Source organism: Hippocampus guttulatus, chromosome 9 (genome assembly GCF_054856545.1).
Source record: "Hippocampus guttulatus isolate MCC_2025c chromosome 9, RoL_Hgut_1.0, whole genome shotgun sequence".
Taxonomy (NCBI): domain Eukaryota; kingdom Metazoa; phylum Chordata; class Actinopteri; order Syngnathiformes; family Syngnathidae; genus Hippocampus; species Hippocampus guttulatus.
In genome coordinates, this window is record NC_141269.1 from 2872304 (window position 1) to 2889439 (window position 17136).

A 17136-nucleotide genomic window follows, 5' to 3' on the forward strand; every position below is an offset into this window, starting at 1 on the left:
ACGTCTAGAAAATATAGATATATAGATCTATAATATATACACAACTTTACAACAACAAAAGTTAATCTGTTCGATAAAAACAAAACAATTCCTCCCAGCCAATCAGTTGTAAGAAATGCAAAAATTATGAATTTGGAATTTCAATGACTTAAAATAATCGTCCAATGGATTTTTTGCTAAATTAATCAATGTTGTTAGCACATTCTTTTCAAATTATGATCGAGTATTTAAACGTATAATTAGACATATATGATTGTTCTATATCAATTACAAGTAAAAATGATTTTGGCGTGTGTTAGGAAGGTAAAAATAGCGGAAGTGTTACGACGCAATTTTCTCACATGACAGACAAGACCACGGCATATTGGTTGGTATTGAGTTTGCAGTCTGTTTGAAAGTCAACGTGGGCACGTTAACAGTCACCTGACCTGTCAAGAATAATGTATGTATCTCGTCTCGTCGTTACTGAAGAAGCTAGTATTAACGTGATCATTTGGAATGGTTCAAAATCAGGCTTTAAGGATATCACAGGAGCATTTTTAACAACTTCAATTGCAGCATTAGAAGTATCATTGATGTGTGCCATTGGCCATTCGTAGGGGAAGATGGCAATTAGTTATTGGGCACTGTTGGGGAAAAGGAAAAGAAAGAAATGAGGAGCTTTGAATGGAGATTAAATGAAGATGCCAAGGACATGGATTTATAATGGTTTAGTATAAATCGAACCGTACCCCTTTCAATAATACCGCCATGGATACTTCCAGAGGTGGGAGTAGATTTAACGGTCTTAAAGTGCAGAGTGGGAAAGACTAGAAAGTTACATTTCAAGCATAACGAAATATTTAAAAATGGATACGGATGCAGACCGGAAATAGTAATAGAAATTCAACGAATGTAAATAATACAAATGGTGGGGTTGATGGTTGCTTTGCTTTGGGTGGCAGCTCATGTTGGTATCACAAAATATGATAGAGAAGACAAATGATAAATCAGTTTGAGAAAAGGAATTTGAAATTCGATGTAATGCAAATATAGAAATATAGCGAAATCTTCTGACGTATTTACAAGTATTTAAAGGTTACTGGTGTGGTTGGGAGAATATAAAAATTCGAAGAGGGTTTTTGTGTGTTATGTTTTCGGGGTAACGGGTTTTCGGCAAACCTGGTTGACACTCCTTGCCAGTAGGTGGCGGTAATCTGCTTACGTTTCTTGTCATCAGCTGTAAAACGTCATCAGAGGAAGAAAATCACACGCACACTTGCGTCATTTTTTTCATGCCTTGTTGGTCATGTGATTGTGACGTTATTGTACGGTAGCCAGTAGGCACCAAAGTGGCACCGTGTATTTGTTGTACCTTCATCTTTAGTCTCCGCCACCTGCTAAGACTTTGTGATGTGTCGTTCCTTCTTCGAAAAAAGCCACATTTTAATCCTAAATGGAATCCGAGGGAGCCTTTTATGCTGTACGTTGTCGGTATTTTCTAGACTTGCTCGTCTCTTTGCTCGTAGTGGCCTATTGTTGGGTATTAGCCAAAGAAGCTAACCTGCTTTGTGTTATTTCATGTCAACAAACCGCTTCGCTGAAAAATACTCCTTTTATGTTAGTTGGAGTCCGTATGTCCTCGCTATAAGTAAAACCGACACTTCACATTTGGACTTATTTACGTTTTATGTGCCAAAAAACTGCCTCTGAAACAGTTATAAACACTCACTGTCACTGAAGTTTTAACAGTCTGTTAAATCTAATTAACTTTATTATATTATAGAACCAATTAATACACGTGTCTTATTTAGCTACTTAGAAGAGACACAAAAAAAGTTGTACAAATTTATCTATACGCTTTTACAAACCCACAGCACAGCAACGTCCCTGTCGCCCTCGGATGAGGTAGTAACAGGACTGTAAATTGGATTTAGTTGTCGACACAATTTTGTAGCGTAATATTGTGTAATATGAAATTCAGTGTTGTACTTGAAGTGAAGTCATTCTTTTGTCGCGTGTGTAGCAGGCAGGGTCTTCGGCGGACATGACCCGCAGCGAGGAGGATTCTCTGGTGGACGGGCCGCTCATCTCAGATGATGTCCTCCACGCCGCCATCAGGACAGAGTTCCACACGGTGCCCACCGGCTGCTACGCCGTCCTGCTGTCTCTGCTACACGTATGGACAAAAACACGTACACATTCATAAGTCAAAATTTCCCTGTTGCATTTGTACAAAATAGTCCTACACAAGTGCCAGATTGTGGCTGTGAACATCACTAAAAAGCAGAAGTTTGGCAGCCAGTCAACAAGTTGAACTGTCAAACTAAGCATATATTTTTAAAAAGTCCATTAATTTAATGCTAACACAGAGAGGGGAAGGGTGGCTCTGTGGTCCAGTGGTTAACCCGTCGACCTCACAGTGCAGAGGTCATGGGTTCAATCCTGGCAAATAGCCACTCAATGCAAATAGCCTCTCAATGCCAACTGAGTTTCATTGGGTTCCATTTTAGTTTTTACATTTTATGTAAATCATGTTATCGCTGTATGTTTCTATACAATACTTTCAAGTGCTATTTTTCTTTTTTAAAACAAGTCAAAATAATCTTTTTTGTTTTTTTTGTGGTGGGGGGGGGGGTTGGGGGTGGTCAGGCTAGACAGCTCTACAGCCTTTCAGATCATCTCTCTTGCTTCTTCCAGGTGGTGTACATGATAATCTCCTTGTGCGTGGTCGTGCTCTGCGTGTTGAAGCTTGGCCAGAAGGAGTTGTGCACCCACATCCTGGATCCCAAATGGGGTGACAGTGCGGTGGTCTTCGGCAAAGCGTTCCTGTGGGTGCTGGTTCAGGCGTTCACCCTCTGCGCCAACTACTACCACAGGCGGGCCCGCAACAGAGGCTACCTGCTGTTCTACAGAAGCACCAACAGGCTCAAGCGACTGCCTCTCATCGTGTACACCACAGGTAGATGATTGCAATGTCACATGGCGGAAGCTAGGGGGCAGTCATGATGCGCTAAGCATGGTCATGCGTGCACGCAGGGAACGTTGTTGTATTGATCATCATGGCAGCACGACTGCCAGTTGCTGTGTACACCTACGTGCTGATCGGTGTCTTGGCCCTGGAGCTACTCGTGGCATTGCCCTGTCTCATCTATTACGCAGGTAAACATTTTTTGTGTGGAAGAGACATCTTTCACGTGGCCAGAAAAGAAAACAAAAAGTCTCTGTTTGTGACCAAAACAACCACATTTTGGAGGTACAGTGGAGTCCACCATGCTAAACCACAACTGGTGAAACGGCACGAACAATTGATGATTATAATTGCCATGAAATGTTTTTATTTTATTTTCAAAGACAAAATGTGCAAAAAAAAGTGGGCCAAAAAAAGAATACTGCAAATAAGTATGTTGTTCCCCCAAAAGCTGTAATTAGATTCACATTGCACACACACAATTTAGTTGGGGTGGGGGGCACTCTATTTGATGTATTAAAATAAACAAAACACTAAATTTAGATAGATGTGGTTTTTGCAATACCCTCCCACCCCCACCCCCTAAAACACCTCAGACTTTGGCAATAGATTTTGATGAATGCTTTTTGTTGTTAAAAAAAACAAAAACCACAAGATAGGTTTTAGAGACAGAGAGATTTTTTTTTGTGTGTGACACATAATAATAATAATACATTTTATTTATAAGCCCCTTTCAAGACACCCAAGGACACTTTACAATAACAAAAAACAGAAAACAATACGGGTTGAGCAGCGGCAGCCAAAACGCGCCAGCGTTCACTCAACCCGAAGGTCAGAAAGAAACCACAGGGGAGGGAGAGAGGGAGAAAAAAACCCACGCTCGAACTACCCTCATTTTGAGGATAATTTGAGTGAGGCAAAAAAAAAAACCCTTAAATGTTGGAGATACAGTGAACCCCCTTGCAGAGTCACAGTGCAGCATTCTTGAATTTACCGATTCCTGTATTTTTGGAGGAAACCTTCTGTTAGCAATGAAACATTTGTTTGTTCTTGTTATTATTATTATTATTATCATGACAACACAGCTACCTTTGTGGCTTAAAAATAGTTATAGATTTGTGACAGAATTTCAGAAGCAGCACTTGGAGAAAGACACACCCTGTTAGATTTCATTGCTGACCAACACACTCGCCACCCCCCACACAGTGCGAGAGGGCATTGGCATGACAATAGCCGCCCTGCCCTTTTCAAACCCGACAGCATGACAATCAAGCATTCTGCTCCATCTTCCGTCCCTCCCTCCATCCCGCAACTGATCTGCTGACTTTTTTTTTTTTAAACTTTGGATTTTTCTCTCTCTCTCTCTCTCTCTCTCTCTCTCTCTCTCTGTCACACACACACACACAATTCAATGTACGAGGTGCCTTCAGTCATCCGTCCCATCCATTGTCCCATGCACTTCCTCGGCAAGACCAGGAAGACTATGGCCACATGGAAATCGTTACTTTTTGCAAAGACAAAATGTCTTTTTCACCCACAGTGACTCATTCGTCATGATTTCTTTAAAATAAACAATATGTGTCATTTTCAGAGGAAATGGGAAATAACGACACCTTGCCAATGAAATGTTCTTTTTTTTTTTTTTTTAGCGTGTGTGGGTGAAGGAAGACTGCAGTTACAGAGTGTCTGATAGGATATTGATCAGGTAGATAGTTGTATTGAAAGGAAATCCATATTAAAGGGCTGTTGAGGCCGCCAAGGGGCACAGATGGGAAGATACCCCCTTCCCCACACACACACACACACACACACACACACATACACTCAAATGCAGTTGAAGATAAGGTATTGGTGTTTAGCCTAGCCACAGGCTGGCTAGCCCTTGGCCGCCCCGCCCGCCGACACCCACACACCCACACACACACACACACACACACACATATACATTGTCCCGGTGTTTACAGTGTTTGTGGAGGTCAGTCTGTGCCACATTCCAGCTTGGATCAGTGTAGTGAACTGCGACAGAGAGCCGGGCGCAAAAAAACCCAAAACATTCATTCATTCATTCATTCATTTATTTATTTATTCGGGGTTGGAACGGATTGATGGAATTTCCGGTCATTTCAATGAGGAAAAGCGATTTGAGATTCAAGATTTTTTGTTAGTCACAATCATGGTCGTGCGGCACACTGACCTTGTACGTGAAGGCACGACCATATCTCTGTTCCAACCGCTTGTCACTGATCCGTAAACTGATTCCTTCATTCTTTGAATGCCTTTCCGTGACTCTTCGAGTAGGAGCCCCCAAAAGGCATGGAAGTGGAGTTTTCGAGCAATTTTCACTCAAGGATTTTGCCGTTTAGCTGCTTGTGAGAGAACAACAAATTGGGCAAAAAGTTCTGAAACACTGAACAGGCGGACAAGTTTGGAAACGGTCAATTCAGTTCACCTTAATTTAAAGGTTGTACTGCCTTTCAGGGCAGTCGGTAAATTTCAGTATCCCTGACGTTTATGTGAATAATGCATACGGAAACTCATGGACAGTGAAGGTGACAGATGATAAGTTCATGGGGGGGGGGGGGGGTTGTAGTTCTCTTAAGGACCCAAAGGTAGCGAGAGCCTGCAGCCATGAAGTCCATACAGGAAGGCCTCGTTCTACTTCTCTTTGAAGTGCGTGCTCGATTGTGAGTAGGAGTGTTTGTGTGAGTTTGTGTGTGTGTGTGTGTGTGTGTGTTTGAGGTCTCTGCTGTATGTTTCTGGCCTCTCATTTGAACATGAATGCGCCCCACGTGCTCCACGCACATCAAAGTCGCTCCTCAGCCTTCAAAGGCTCGCCCGCTCATGCGACAAAAAATAAAGCACCACAGGGCACTTGGCGGCTATACCATGCAACACCCACACACAAGTACCTCGGCATGCCCGTTGGATGCTAGTCCAAGTTAGGCTAATGTAGCGGTCTACATCATCATCATCATCGCTCCTTCCTGACAAGCGTCGCACAATTGTGAGCGTGACCGGCTATAGTTTGAATTTGTCTGTTTGGGGTCGTTTGCCAAGAAGACAACATCGAGCGAAGCTGTAAACCGCTACGCTAGCCAGCTTGAATGCTAGCGGCTAGCGTAGCAGTCTACGTCTTTGCTCGTCGGTCCTTCTTGTCAAACAGGACAGAATAATAAAAAGCAAAAGGCAGTGGAACTTAGCACGCCGTGGAAAAGCGGTGCGAGTCTGCTTTAATTTGAGTGTATTTGCGTCCAAATTTGGTGAGTGGAGTAAGAATGCGCCGCACGCTTTTTAAGGGACTTTCAAATGTGTGTACGTGTCATAATTAGTAAAGCGACAGTAATGTAACAAATAAGAGCAAAATGTGTTTTTGTTACGACGTTCCTCAATTGTCAAAAGTGTTTGGAACATGCATTGTTGTCTTGTGGCCCTAAAATGGCTCCTTTCAACCAAAGTAGCAGATTTACTGTCTCTTTTCAATACTTGTCGTTTTTGTGGGGCTCCTCCTGCCAAATTTCTTGTTGCTCAGTCAAATCGTCTTCAGTGGGCTGAATTATTATTATTATTATTACATTTTTTTTTTTAATTCATGAGCGCATAATGGAGTCAAAGTGGCCATTTTCAACCACAATGGCAGCTTCCTGTCTCTTTCCAGTGTTCTTGAGACTTTTTTTCCCCTGTTTGGAGAGCTGGATCTACCAAGTTACATTTAAGTAATTTTGGGTTCCTGGGACATTTCTGTTTTGGTTTACTCAAGATGTGAAACTAGTTTAAGGGGCTGAATTTCCCCGCAAAAATCTGAAGTCAGCGCTGTATTGAACTTTTCTAATTTACTGTCACATCTCCTTCCTTTATAATGCTTCTTGCGTCAGTTAGTCGGATGCCACCACTGAGGCGACTTTTGCCTCTCGCCTCCTCGTCGGACTTGCCGCACGAGCGATATCTGCCTGTCAAATCTCTGACCCAGGCATGTTCTGAGCACTGTCCGTCTGTCTGTGCACTCTGGTGAGCGAGCGAGCAAGAGAGACAGAGAGAGGCTCTGGCAAAGTGGTGCGAAATGTGGCACCTCCTTTCAACTGTTCCTTCTAAATCTTCCATCCTTTTTTTTTTTTCTTCAGCATTATGTCGTCCAATGACAAAGCACCGCGGTCGCTATTTCAGCATAGTCCTATTCAGCAGCATTGTAAGCCCACTAGGGGCTAAGAGTCTGCTGTATGGAGCAAAAAACTACACGTGGAACAATACATTTAGGGGAAGTAGGGAATGAAATTCCGGAAATCTAAACTGGACGCAACATGAAGTGATCTGAGAACAGCAGCAAGAATTGTCAGAAGCCTATAATGTTACAAAAAACAAAACAAAACTGGGCCAATAGTTGGATGGAGAGGTGAGTGTGAAACAACAGTCAGAATAGTACAGTACACCATTGTACAGTACGTCATAAAAAAAAAGATCAATCAACGACCATTGAGAATGAAATGAATCAAACTGTTGTGTTGCGCTCTGTTAAATGCCTCTCACATACCACTTGTATTGACACACACACACACACACACGTGCGTATTTAGGGCCTCATTATGCAGGAATGCTCAGTATTTCTTGGGATTGTGTGTCGACTCTGCGACGGAGCAAAGCAAAGCTTGCGCTCTTTAGAATCTCCTTGACAATTTCCTCGGGCTAATGACGCGCCGGTCTTATCAATACTAGGCCTGCTAGACCCGAATGACGCTCACGCCGCCGTGGCCTCAGCCCGTTGGCGCTCATATTTCAAAAGCCCGTCAAGTGAATTCAATTGCGAGATGAATTTTCAATCAGATCTCGACGTGTTTGAAGATAAATGGTGTGTCAAAACTGACGATGACATTTTGTACTACTCGGTTGTGGAGACGCAGTTAGCTAGCTAGCTAGCTGACTATGTCTGCGCCCGTAAATGCATCTTCCCTGAATGCCACAATTTACAGAACAGCTCAGCATCACACCTGCGAACATTCTCATTCATCCAGAGCATCGAATTAATCACAACTGGACCGTTGTGGTCGTCTCGGAGGATGTTTTGACTCTCAGCCGAGCAGGTGTCATCCGTTCGTGCAAGGCTACTTAGGACAGAGTTAGCCTAGCGCAAGCTAAGCGCAGTGTATGGATGTAGCAATAGTAATGAAAGGCAAAGCGGTGTGGGTAGCAGCGTGTCAAGTTGACAATTCTTTTCACTTGACAGGGACTGTAAAGATGTGCCGTTCATTGTAAGCCAATAATTGTTTGCTTTTGTGACATACTGCCGAGATATTCCGCCTCCGACCACCCCTAAGCTCCACACCTCGCCGCCGGGCCCATGCCACCCCCCTTGAGTAAAGGTGTATGTTTAGGGCGTGAGAATTGGAGCTCTAAGTGCAGGATATGGCGGACCATAAGAGCTAAGTGCGGGTTATAACGGCCCGGGTGTGTGTTTGGAAGTCGGCCAGGGAATGGAAGCCTGTAAAAGAAAAAGGGGTGCTGGGGGGGAGCATTGGCTGCGCACTTTCCCACCTGCCTCGTTATGGCGGCTAAGAAACTCTCACTGTTAGGTTAACGATTTTAACGTGTCCCGTGACTGAATGCAGAAGGCGATATTAGGACTTCGGACTTGCTCGGCTGAAACTCCTGAAAAAAAAAAAAGATATGATTGTTAGACGACAAGCTGTTTAATGCCACGCCTAGGTGAAGTTAATTGTCAAACTGAACGTAAAACAAAGAGAATTACACCTTTTTGTATTTTTAAAAAAAGAGCACATTGCTTTGCCTGAGAAAAGTCCGCTTTGCTTGATTCTAACACACACTGAGAAATACCATTGACATGCTAACATTAGCATCACGAGTCACACCTTTAGATGTAAGGCTGTTTGAACAAAAAACGGTGGAGCAACTCATAAACACGCATAGTTTAGCAGTACTTGGAGGCATATATTCTTTATCCTCTCCAAAAAACAACCAACATGACAGCCAATTTAATGTCGAAGCGTTTGAGCAGAAGAAGTCTGTTCTTCATTTGTGTCTGCGTGATGTAGAATACTATACTGCCTTCTGGTGGCCAAGGCAGTCACACCAGAAGGAGCAGCACAGTGAGTTGGATTGCACCACGAACCACTCTATGCTAAGACTGAGCAACATTATTTGACTGAACTTTTGACTGGCTCGATTTTTGTCACCTGGGATTTTGCCTCCTCACCTCTTGACAACTGCTTTCCAGTGAATAAAACCTCCTCTGCTTTGACTTCCCCTTAGTCAAAGTTAGGAGCTTCAACACGGAGCGAGCGGTGCCTGACGTTTGCCGGGAAGAATATTTACACAGCTTCAGAGCCGTTAGCCTGCCCACGGAGACTGGATTCAGGTAGGGCCACTCACACACACACACACACACACGCACACAGACACATTATTGACACTGTAAAAGCCGTCTCAGCCATGTTCGTTTACACAGAGGTTAACAGTGCCGCTAAAAATGGTAAAAGCTGCCCCCCCCCTCCCCCGAACATTTGATTGCGCACAGCAAAGACACCAAAACTTGGTTCTTTTACTGCTTTAGCGGTGTGGTTGTGACGGACGGTCCTAGTTTTAGTGTCAAGTTCCTGACCTGTGTGTGTGTGTGTGTGTGTGTGTGTGTGTGTGTGTGTGTGTGTGTGTGTGTGTTTCAGAGAGCGTTCCTCGCTGGAGGAGGTGGTGGAGAAACAGGCGGACTTGATCGAGTACCTGAAGCACCACAACAGCTTGATGAGCAGGAGGATGCTCAACCTCACCGCTCAACACTGAACAGCATCGTCACGGCCGTGCACCCCTGTCAAGCATGCGGAGTCCTCTTCGGTAAGACGGGGTCAGGTCAGACTTGCGCCTGTCACCTGGAACAGACAGATTGGACGACGTGGTGCCGGTAGTGGTGGTGGTGGTGTGGAGGTGGGGGTAGAGCCGCACTGAAAGTGGCCGGTGTTTAAAGAGGGGTCCCGGGTCACAGGTGAGGAGGGGGGGGGGGGGGGATGCTCTATCACAGAGCATCCCAGGAAGGCTGTTACCCAGCCCCCCCCCCCTTTTTTTTTGTGTGTGTGTTTTTTAAAGAGACTATTATTAAAATGTCAATGCTGCAGTCATAGCCAAAGATGACTTTATTGTACATCGTGAGCTTAAAAATGTTCATAAATGTTTGCACTTCTGCTCATTTTTTTTTCTTTCTACACAGCAGTGCTTTTTTTTTCTTTTTCAAAAAGAACTTGGAGTACACTGGCAAAGCATTTTTTTTTTACAACTGCTTTGACCATGCGACTCTTAGCCCTGCAGCTGACTTGACTTTTTAGGCTGGACAGTGGAGTGGCGCCTCACAGACTCCCTGTTGGGTATTCACAATTTTTGGTGGGTGGACCTATTCCCTGTTGCTCATGGAATTTTTTTCGTGATTGTTTTTTTTTTCTTTCCTCTGACCCAGTCCACCGCTTATTCGTGTTCCCCCCCCCCCCCCCCCCCAACTTTGAAAGAAATATATCCTTTTTTTCATGGTGGTTATAAGGGATGTCAGTTATTTGTGGATTTTTACTATTTGTGGATGGACCGGATCCCTATCCCCCTGCGAATAGTGGGGATCTCCTGTGTCTTGTAAATTGTTCAATTAAATATCAACAGTATATACTGTACATCTGCATGTGTATGTATACATGCGGTATTATTTGTGTTTTCTGTATTTTGCATGCTAGAGTGCAGAGGTTTGATTGAAATTTGGAGATCTGTTCAATAATTTCCTCCAAATTACATTTTTTTTTAACTTTCTAAGAATCTATTCGCTTGGCTAAGGTACCCTGTAACTTATTTAAAAATACTTTCATTCTCCTTTTTAAACGTATGTTTATATTGTAAAGTAGGGCTGAATCATTTTGAAAAATAATCGAATTACATTCCCCTCCCTCAATGTTGTGATAGTGATTTACTATGTGACTATTTTTGTCTTCTTCCCATGTAATTTTTCTAAATAAGTTTAACAGTAAACTATTTTATGGTATTTAGATATGATTTATTATACCTAAATGTTTTGGTATTTTTTTTTCCTTTGAAACTTTCATTCTACGACATTACAATGCCGATTTGAATTTGATCAATTGTTCAGACCTGCTGTAAAAAAAGGATACAATTTAGACGGTGACTTGGATTTTAGGCTGTATCGCCCAGCCCAAGATGACAAATACACCCCCTCAAAAAAAAAACACACTTGCACTTTTTTTCTAATTATTAAAAGGAATAAAATGTATTTAATGAACGTTTGAAGTGCATCCAATGCATTGGACAGTATAAATATGTACACATTTGTCAACAGCATGGCTGCAAGCAGCTCTTTGGTCCACAGCGAGTTGAGTCCAGCGCATTTCTCAAGCACCGAACCTCATGGGTTTTCCTTGATTGCAGACTTGATTTTTGTTTCGTTCTTGGTCTTCGTGACGAGGCAAGGCGCTCAAACATTTCCAAGAGTCTCTTGTGTTTCCCCTTCTGTCGTCTTTTTTTTTTATCAGGAGTCTTTGTGTTATTGGGTTTACACGTGCAAGGTCCCCGTACTGTATTCCTTCACATTCCTGAGTGTCAAACCTGCAACGGAAAGTAACAGTAGTCAAATCAGGAGCCCCATCTGACAGAAAGGGAGGTAAACTCCAGTTCACGGTGTTTGAGCGTGCCTGCCCCGACATAAACAAGGGGCTCAGGCATTCCTGCGCCGCTCTTAATCCTTCTTGCGTGTCATTAGCCAGATTTATGTCAACCAGGGGTCCCGCGCACCTCTGCCACTCATCACACACACCTAATCAAGTGCCACCTGCAGCCTCCGGTACCCACGAGGAGAGATGCGGGGGGGGGGGGGTATTATTTCAAGGACAAGCTGAAAGCTGTGATGAAGGGGGCGCTCACACCCCCTCTTTCATGGCCAACCGGCGAAATGACACACTTGACACCAATGCTCTGATCACATTAAATGGTGTCAGCCCCCCCTCCCCCCAAAAAAGGCTGGCAAATTATCATCTGGCGAGGATAGCTATTTCCATTTGTGGTTCATTTGGGACAATTTATCAAAGTATGAGATGTGGAATTTGCCACAAAATGGCAACTTTAAACTCAGACTGGCTGACTTGCTGTTCAATTTCAGCAGTGGTGTTCCATCAGGGCCAGCAAGACCTTGCTGGTTCCCTAATAACATAAATTTAATTTATTTTATTTTCATAAATGTGTCAACAAAATTATTCTCTGCATTCTTTACGTCATATTATTTCCACTTAGTCGAGTGGCTTTCAATGTTATTTTAAATAACATTGAAAGCCACTCGATAACTTATTTATTATGGTAGAGTTTTTAACCAATCATATTTCAGATAGCTTGTGTTGCCAGGTAAACTAAACTTGCTCGGGACCTTCAGATTAAACAGAGCAGGCCCCTGTGCGCTCTAAATGAACGGGCACAGTCAGCTTGCAATAGCCAATCAGATCACGAGTCTGCGTACCAGGGCCAGCTAGAATGGCTTACGTCGACACTGGACGTGCGCGTTCGGTGATTGGATTAGCACCTGCTAGAGGGAGCTGTTGCTGCATTTTGACCCAAAATGGCCGAAGGAGAAGACGTTGATCTGGTTGCAGGACTACTTTACACTCAATTTTCAAGACGGACCTTCCACTGGATCTACCAATTTAAGTTGTTTTACCAAGGCAGCAAGGAAACATCAGAGCACGGCGGGGCACTTACAAGCTACGGTGCGTTTAAAAACATTTGGGGACACTGGCGTAGATCTGCAGCTCAGTGAACAGGCACTACATTAGTGAATAAATGAATTTTATTTTACATTTCTTGTTATTGTCATTGTAGTCAGCTTCGTGCACTAAAATTCGTTTAATCTCAGCTGCTCAACATTTTCAGTTATTTGCTGTTGTATAGCCTATTCTCAAAATGCAAATGATCTGTTAATTTTCTTTGAAGAATAGTTTGTTTTGTTATTGTGTGGTTGGTGTCTTATATGAAACTGCGACATTGCGCAATTTATTGGACAGACTTGTTTATGATCACACAGCGTAATTTGGGTGGCATTTTATTTAGTATTTTTGACAATATCTGTAAATTTAGTTTCCTGCTCTTAATTGTGAATGCATACTTGATGGTTGTAAAATGCTCCTGAAATTAAGTGCTGCCTGACGAGGCTATATTGTGTTAATGCATGTGATGTCACTGAAGGCCTAAGGTTGAAATGCACGGTCCGCCACTGAATTTCAGGCATGGGTCTGTGAGACTTTTTCATGCATCCTGTTATGACAGATATGTCCACCTAATTTGGGGTCACTTGGTTTTTTTTTGACTGGTGTCTGGGGCTATTTTTTCTAACCTGCCAGGGCTGCTACAGAGAGCGCAGTGGCTGCTTGAATTAAAATGGATGACTTCCTGTTCAATTTGTGGGTCTTTGAGACGTTTTAATGCATCCGTTTGTGATGTACGAGTTTGTGTCATTTGGTTTGACAGATATCGGGGGGCTAATTTATCTGACTTTGCAAGCCCCTTCTCCATGGTTAGGATGGAAGTCAGACAATCTGGCTTGAAGCAGCCATTTTTAGCCAATACCAAGACTTTATTAATTTGTTTATGAAAAAGGGGACTGGAAAATTTGAAGGGGGAAAAAAATAGCTCCCATCACCAGTTTCACCAATCAGCATAAAATCTGATGGACATGTCCATCAAAACGGGACGCATGGAAAAGTCTCGAGGACACATGCCCGAAATTGAGCAGGAAGTCGTTGATTTGGCACAGAAGCAGCCATTTTGGGTTTCACATTTAATTTAAAGGCTATTAAATGTGTTTGCCCACCTATGGCCTCCTTAAAAGCTCCACAAGATGTCCCATCCTCAGCGGTGTCGTCAGGGGAAGGGTACTCTGGAGTGCAGAGGAAGGCATCGTCGATGCAGGCAAAAGTGTCGGTGATATTTTCTCCTCACATTGAAGAAATCTGCAACAGAAAGCGGTTGATTTTGTCATTCTAAATGCTCTCTTCAGTATAGTCATTTACTGCATAGTTATTGTTATGATGATACATTTCACGACGTTCTGTGGGGAAGATGGAATCACCATGAGCCATCCCAAAAATCACGTCATTGTGTGCTTCGATTCGTATTGCTGTAGGTCTCCCCCTCGCGCTCTCACTCCTTCCCTAATAAAGTGGAACGTAGCCACCAAACACACGACTATTTCCAAACGTCCCTAATAAATACACTCTGCTCCCAACGTTCACAGGCTGCCGGCCAAGCCCAGGAAGAGCATAAAAAGTGCCAGATGACTTTATGACTTCCCCCTTCCCCCCACCCTGACAGAGAGAGAACACCAACCCTGGAGGCATACGTGTCTTTAGATACTCCTCCCGTGTCATTTTGTTTAATAAAAGCTCGGGAGTGTATTTGCATGGCATTTTAACGCTAGGATTAACAAAAGCACCCGACAATGGAGACCCGCCGGGTTGTGTGATCCCCGGCGGTGGTACTCATCCGATGAGGATCCTCAAGCCTCCAAGCTCTCATTTTATACATCGCACCTGTTACGGTACAGTTAAGTGTGTAATCAAAGTCAATCGTAAAAAGGAATCCAATGTGCCCACGCATGCTGTTTTCAGCTCCTCGAGCCTGAAACGCTTCGATTTACGACGCTTTGTGGGGGAAGTGAACACATTGACGGGTAAAACACAACGAAAATCGACGCGTTCCTTATTTTTAATTCGTCGTAGTTATAGAACAAAACTGAAGGTTCATCTTAAATACTTTAGGTTCATCGTCATTTTTAATTCATCATAACAATAAAAACAAACCCACTAATGGAATTTGTCCTGAACGCCGTTGGCGATACACTTTGAATGCACTAGACGTCTACTTTTTTTTTTTTAATCACCAAACATTTAACATATATGTATTCTAATCAATTGTACTTTGTAAAGCTTGAACGCAACTGTCAAGAGCGATGATTGGTTACTTTTAACTCATATTCACACTAAAGTAGTCGACAAAATACTGATTTCAACGTTAATATCGACCAATACGGATATTTGGAACTGATAAAGTGGTATATTTATCTTCCATCATTGGCGTCATTTTAGGGGGTTTTGTAATTTACGACGTTGGCGGTAAAACATCAACGCATCAACCAGTCGCAGTGATTGGCTGTGGTGATTTCGAAGCGATATACTTTTAACCATCGTACAAATAACGATTCAAACATACCAGTAATAGCAAATTTAGTTGTTTTAGATCAATTTCATTAACGATGCCACGCGTTACTTATGTAATATATTCATCATTTTCGCCCCCCGCCCCTTCAGTGCATTGCATTATTTCCGACGTTAGTAGCATTCGAAGGCATCAAACATTTAGAAGGATCCTGCCGTGTTCCTGGTGGTTAAATGACGGATTCTTAATTCTTAACTTTATTGTGTTGACACGTAATTTCCCAAACGAGACAACTATATTTCAACAATTAACGTTTTAGCTTGTTACCAATGGTATTATTACTTCTTCACTTTAAAAAAAAATCGTTAATTTAACCGTAAAAAAGTACATTGGGTTTAACGCTAGACGCCAGACATTTCCAGTTTAATCAGGTTTCACTTTCAGGAAGTTGTGTGGCTTCTTCATCTTCTTACTTGGCCTGACGATGGAGGCTGGTTCTACCACCACCACAACGGCGGCAAACAGCATCAGCAGCAGCGTGAGCAGGTAGAGCAGGTTGAAGATCCTCATCTTGGGTCTCAGGAGTCCTGGTTCTTATGCTTCCTTGTGGTTCTTCCAGTCCAGAAAGAGAAGACACTGTCAGGGGAGACAATCCTGGAGAAGCCACGAAAACGGTTCGATGTCCCTGGAGAGTGTCAACAGTCTTTGCCAGAGACTTGAGAGCTAAGTGACAAAGGTGCTTCTCCCCCCACCTCCTTTATACTGACTTTCCAGCATACCCCCAACCCACTCCCAAGACCACCCCTCACCCTCCACTTCAACTCCTCACACACGCACACACAAGCATGGCACATATTGACCCCACATGTAGAGGGTAATTCAAATGACAGGAAGACCCCCACCCCGACCCTGCAACTGCCCCCTTGAACACACACACACATTCACACAGCCGCGCGCACACTGCACATGTGATTGGTATACAGTAACAATGAACTACTGAATTTTTTCAACAATATTGCCATTGCGATTTAATATGCAACTATTTAATTTTCAAGGCCCTCTTCCAATTTGTTCAGATATAACAGTGGTATGTCAACATGTAGACTGCAGACAAATTATCCATCTGAGTACAAAGATGTACATTTGAGTAGTCGCTGACTCCACAGACAGTGGTAGTAGCAGCAGCCTTCAAATACGCGCTTAATTTGTTCCATGACTGCACTCATATCATATAAAATAAGTAAATTATAATACATAGTTTGTAATAAATAAAAATGTTTAGAGGAATCTACAGTAAGCTAAAATTTAGGGTAAAATAAAAAAGGATAAATTAAAAATCGATTACAATGTTCATCATATCGTCAATACAAAATATAGAATTAAACTCATGAAAATATTTAGAACATTTTTGGCTAAAACAAAGAAAAAAAGTTTAAAATGTTGCTTGTCTTGTATACCGCCACCTCATTAGCGCGTCTGCCGCCGTCTCCTCCGCGGCGTTAGCGACTCCTCCATTGAGCGTGCCGCTAATCAATTAGCACATTAAGATGAAATGTCGCCCATTACATGTGAATGAGGATTAAGGCAAGCAGCAGGACGTTAATGGAGCGCTAGGCCTGCAAAACGCTCCCCGAGACTTTGAACAAGCATCTCGCTTGAAAAACCCACAAAAGACAACACAGCCCTGCGTGCCTGCGTCCGTGTTCGTGTGTGTGCGCTTTTATGACTGTAGTTGCAAAAAAATGCCTGAGTGGACGTGGCCGAGATTCCTGACGGATTTTGCGAACGCTTTCCCCGACCGGGTTTGTTTCTTGGGTTGCGCTTTGCATATCAGCGGCCATTGTCTTTTAAAGAAGTTTTATTTTGCCCCATTTGAATATGCTAATGCATCTCCAATTGTCATTCACAGCCACCTGGTAACCAACTTGCTGTGTGTTGTGTTGTATAGATGTGTGTGTTTGTGTGTCTGTATATGCCCCTGCCACCCCCCCACCCCGACACCT

General features: G+C 43.1%; 2 protein-coding genes across 5 annotated transcripts; one reads left to right on the forward strand and one right to left on the reverse strand.

Moving 5' to 3' along the window:
* The first annotated feature begins 343 nt into the window (after positions 1 to 343).
* tmem192 (transmembrane protein 192) lies at positions 344 to 11219 on the forward strand. Of its 4 annotated transcripts, none has more exons than XM_086119343.1 (6): positions 344 to 442; positions 2006 to 2158; positions 2680 to 2941; positions 3019 to 3141; positions 9209 to 9314; positions 9619 to 11219. In XM_086119343.1, the coding sequence occupies exons 2-6, from the start codon at positions 2027 to 2029 to the stop codon at positions 9731 to 9733; spliced, it is 738 nt and encodes a 245-aa protein (XP_085975469.1). In that variant the 5' UTR covers positions 344 to 442; positions 2006 to 2026; the 3' UTR covers positions 9734 to 11219. The 4 variants fall into 4 exon arrangements, with proteins under 4 accessions (XP_085975469.1, XP_085975470.1, XP_085975467.1 ...); XM_086119344.1 differs by having other exon boundaries at positions 359 to 442; positions 2009 to 2158; XM_086119341.1 differs by lacking the exon at positions 344 to 442 and adding an exon at positions 1316 to 1462.
* An 80-nt stretch (positions 11220 to 11299) lies between these two features.
* Positions 11300 to 15884, reverse strand: apela (apelin receptor early endogenous ligand). The gene is made up of 3 exons (XM_086119347.1): positions 15607 to 15884; positions 13791 to 13929; positions 11300 to 11542 (listed from the first exon to the last, which is right to left on the reverse strand). The coding sequence occupies exons 1-2, from the start codon at positions 15701 to 15703 to the stop codon at positions 13841 to 13843; spliced, it is 186 nt and encodes a 61-aa protein (XP_085975473.1). The 5' UTR covers positions 15704 to 15884; the 3' UTR covers positions 11300 to 11542; positions 13791 to 13840.
* Positions 15885 to 17136: the final 1252 nt, after the last annotated feature.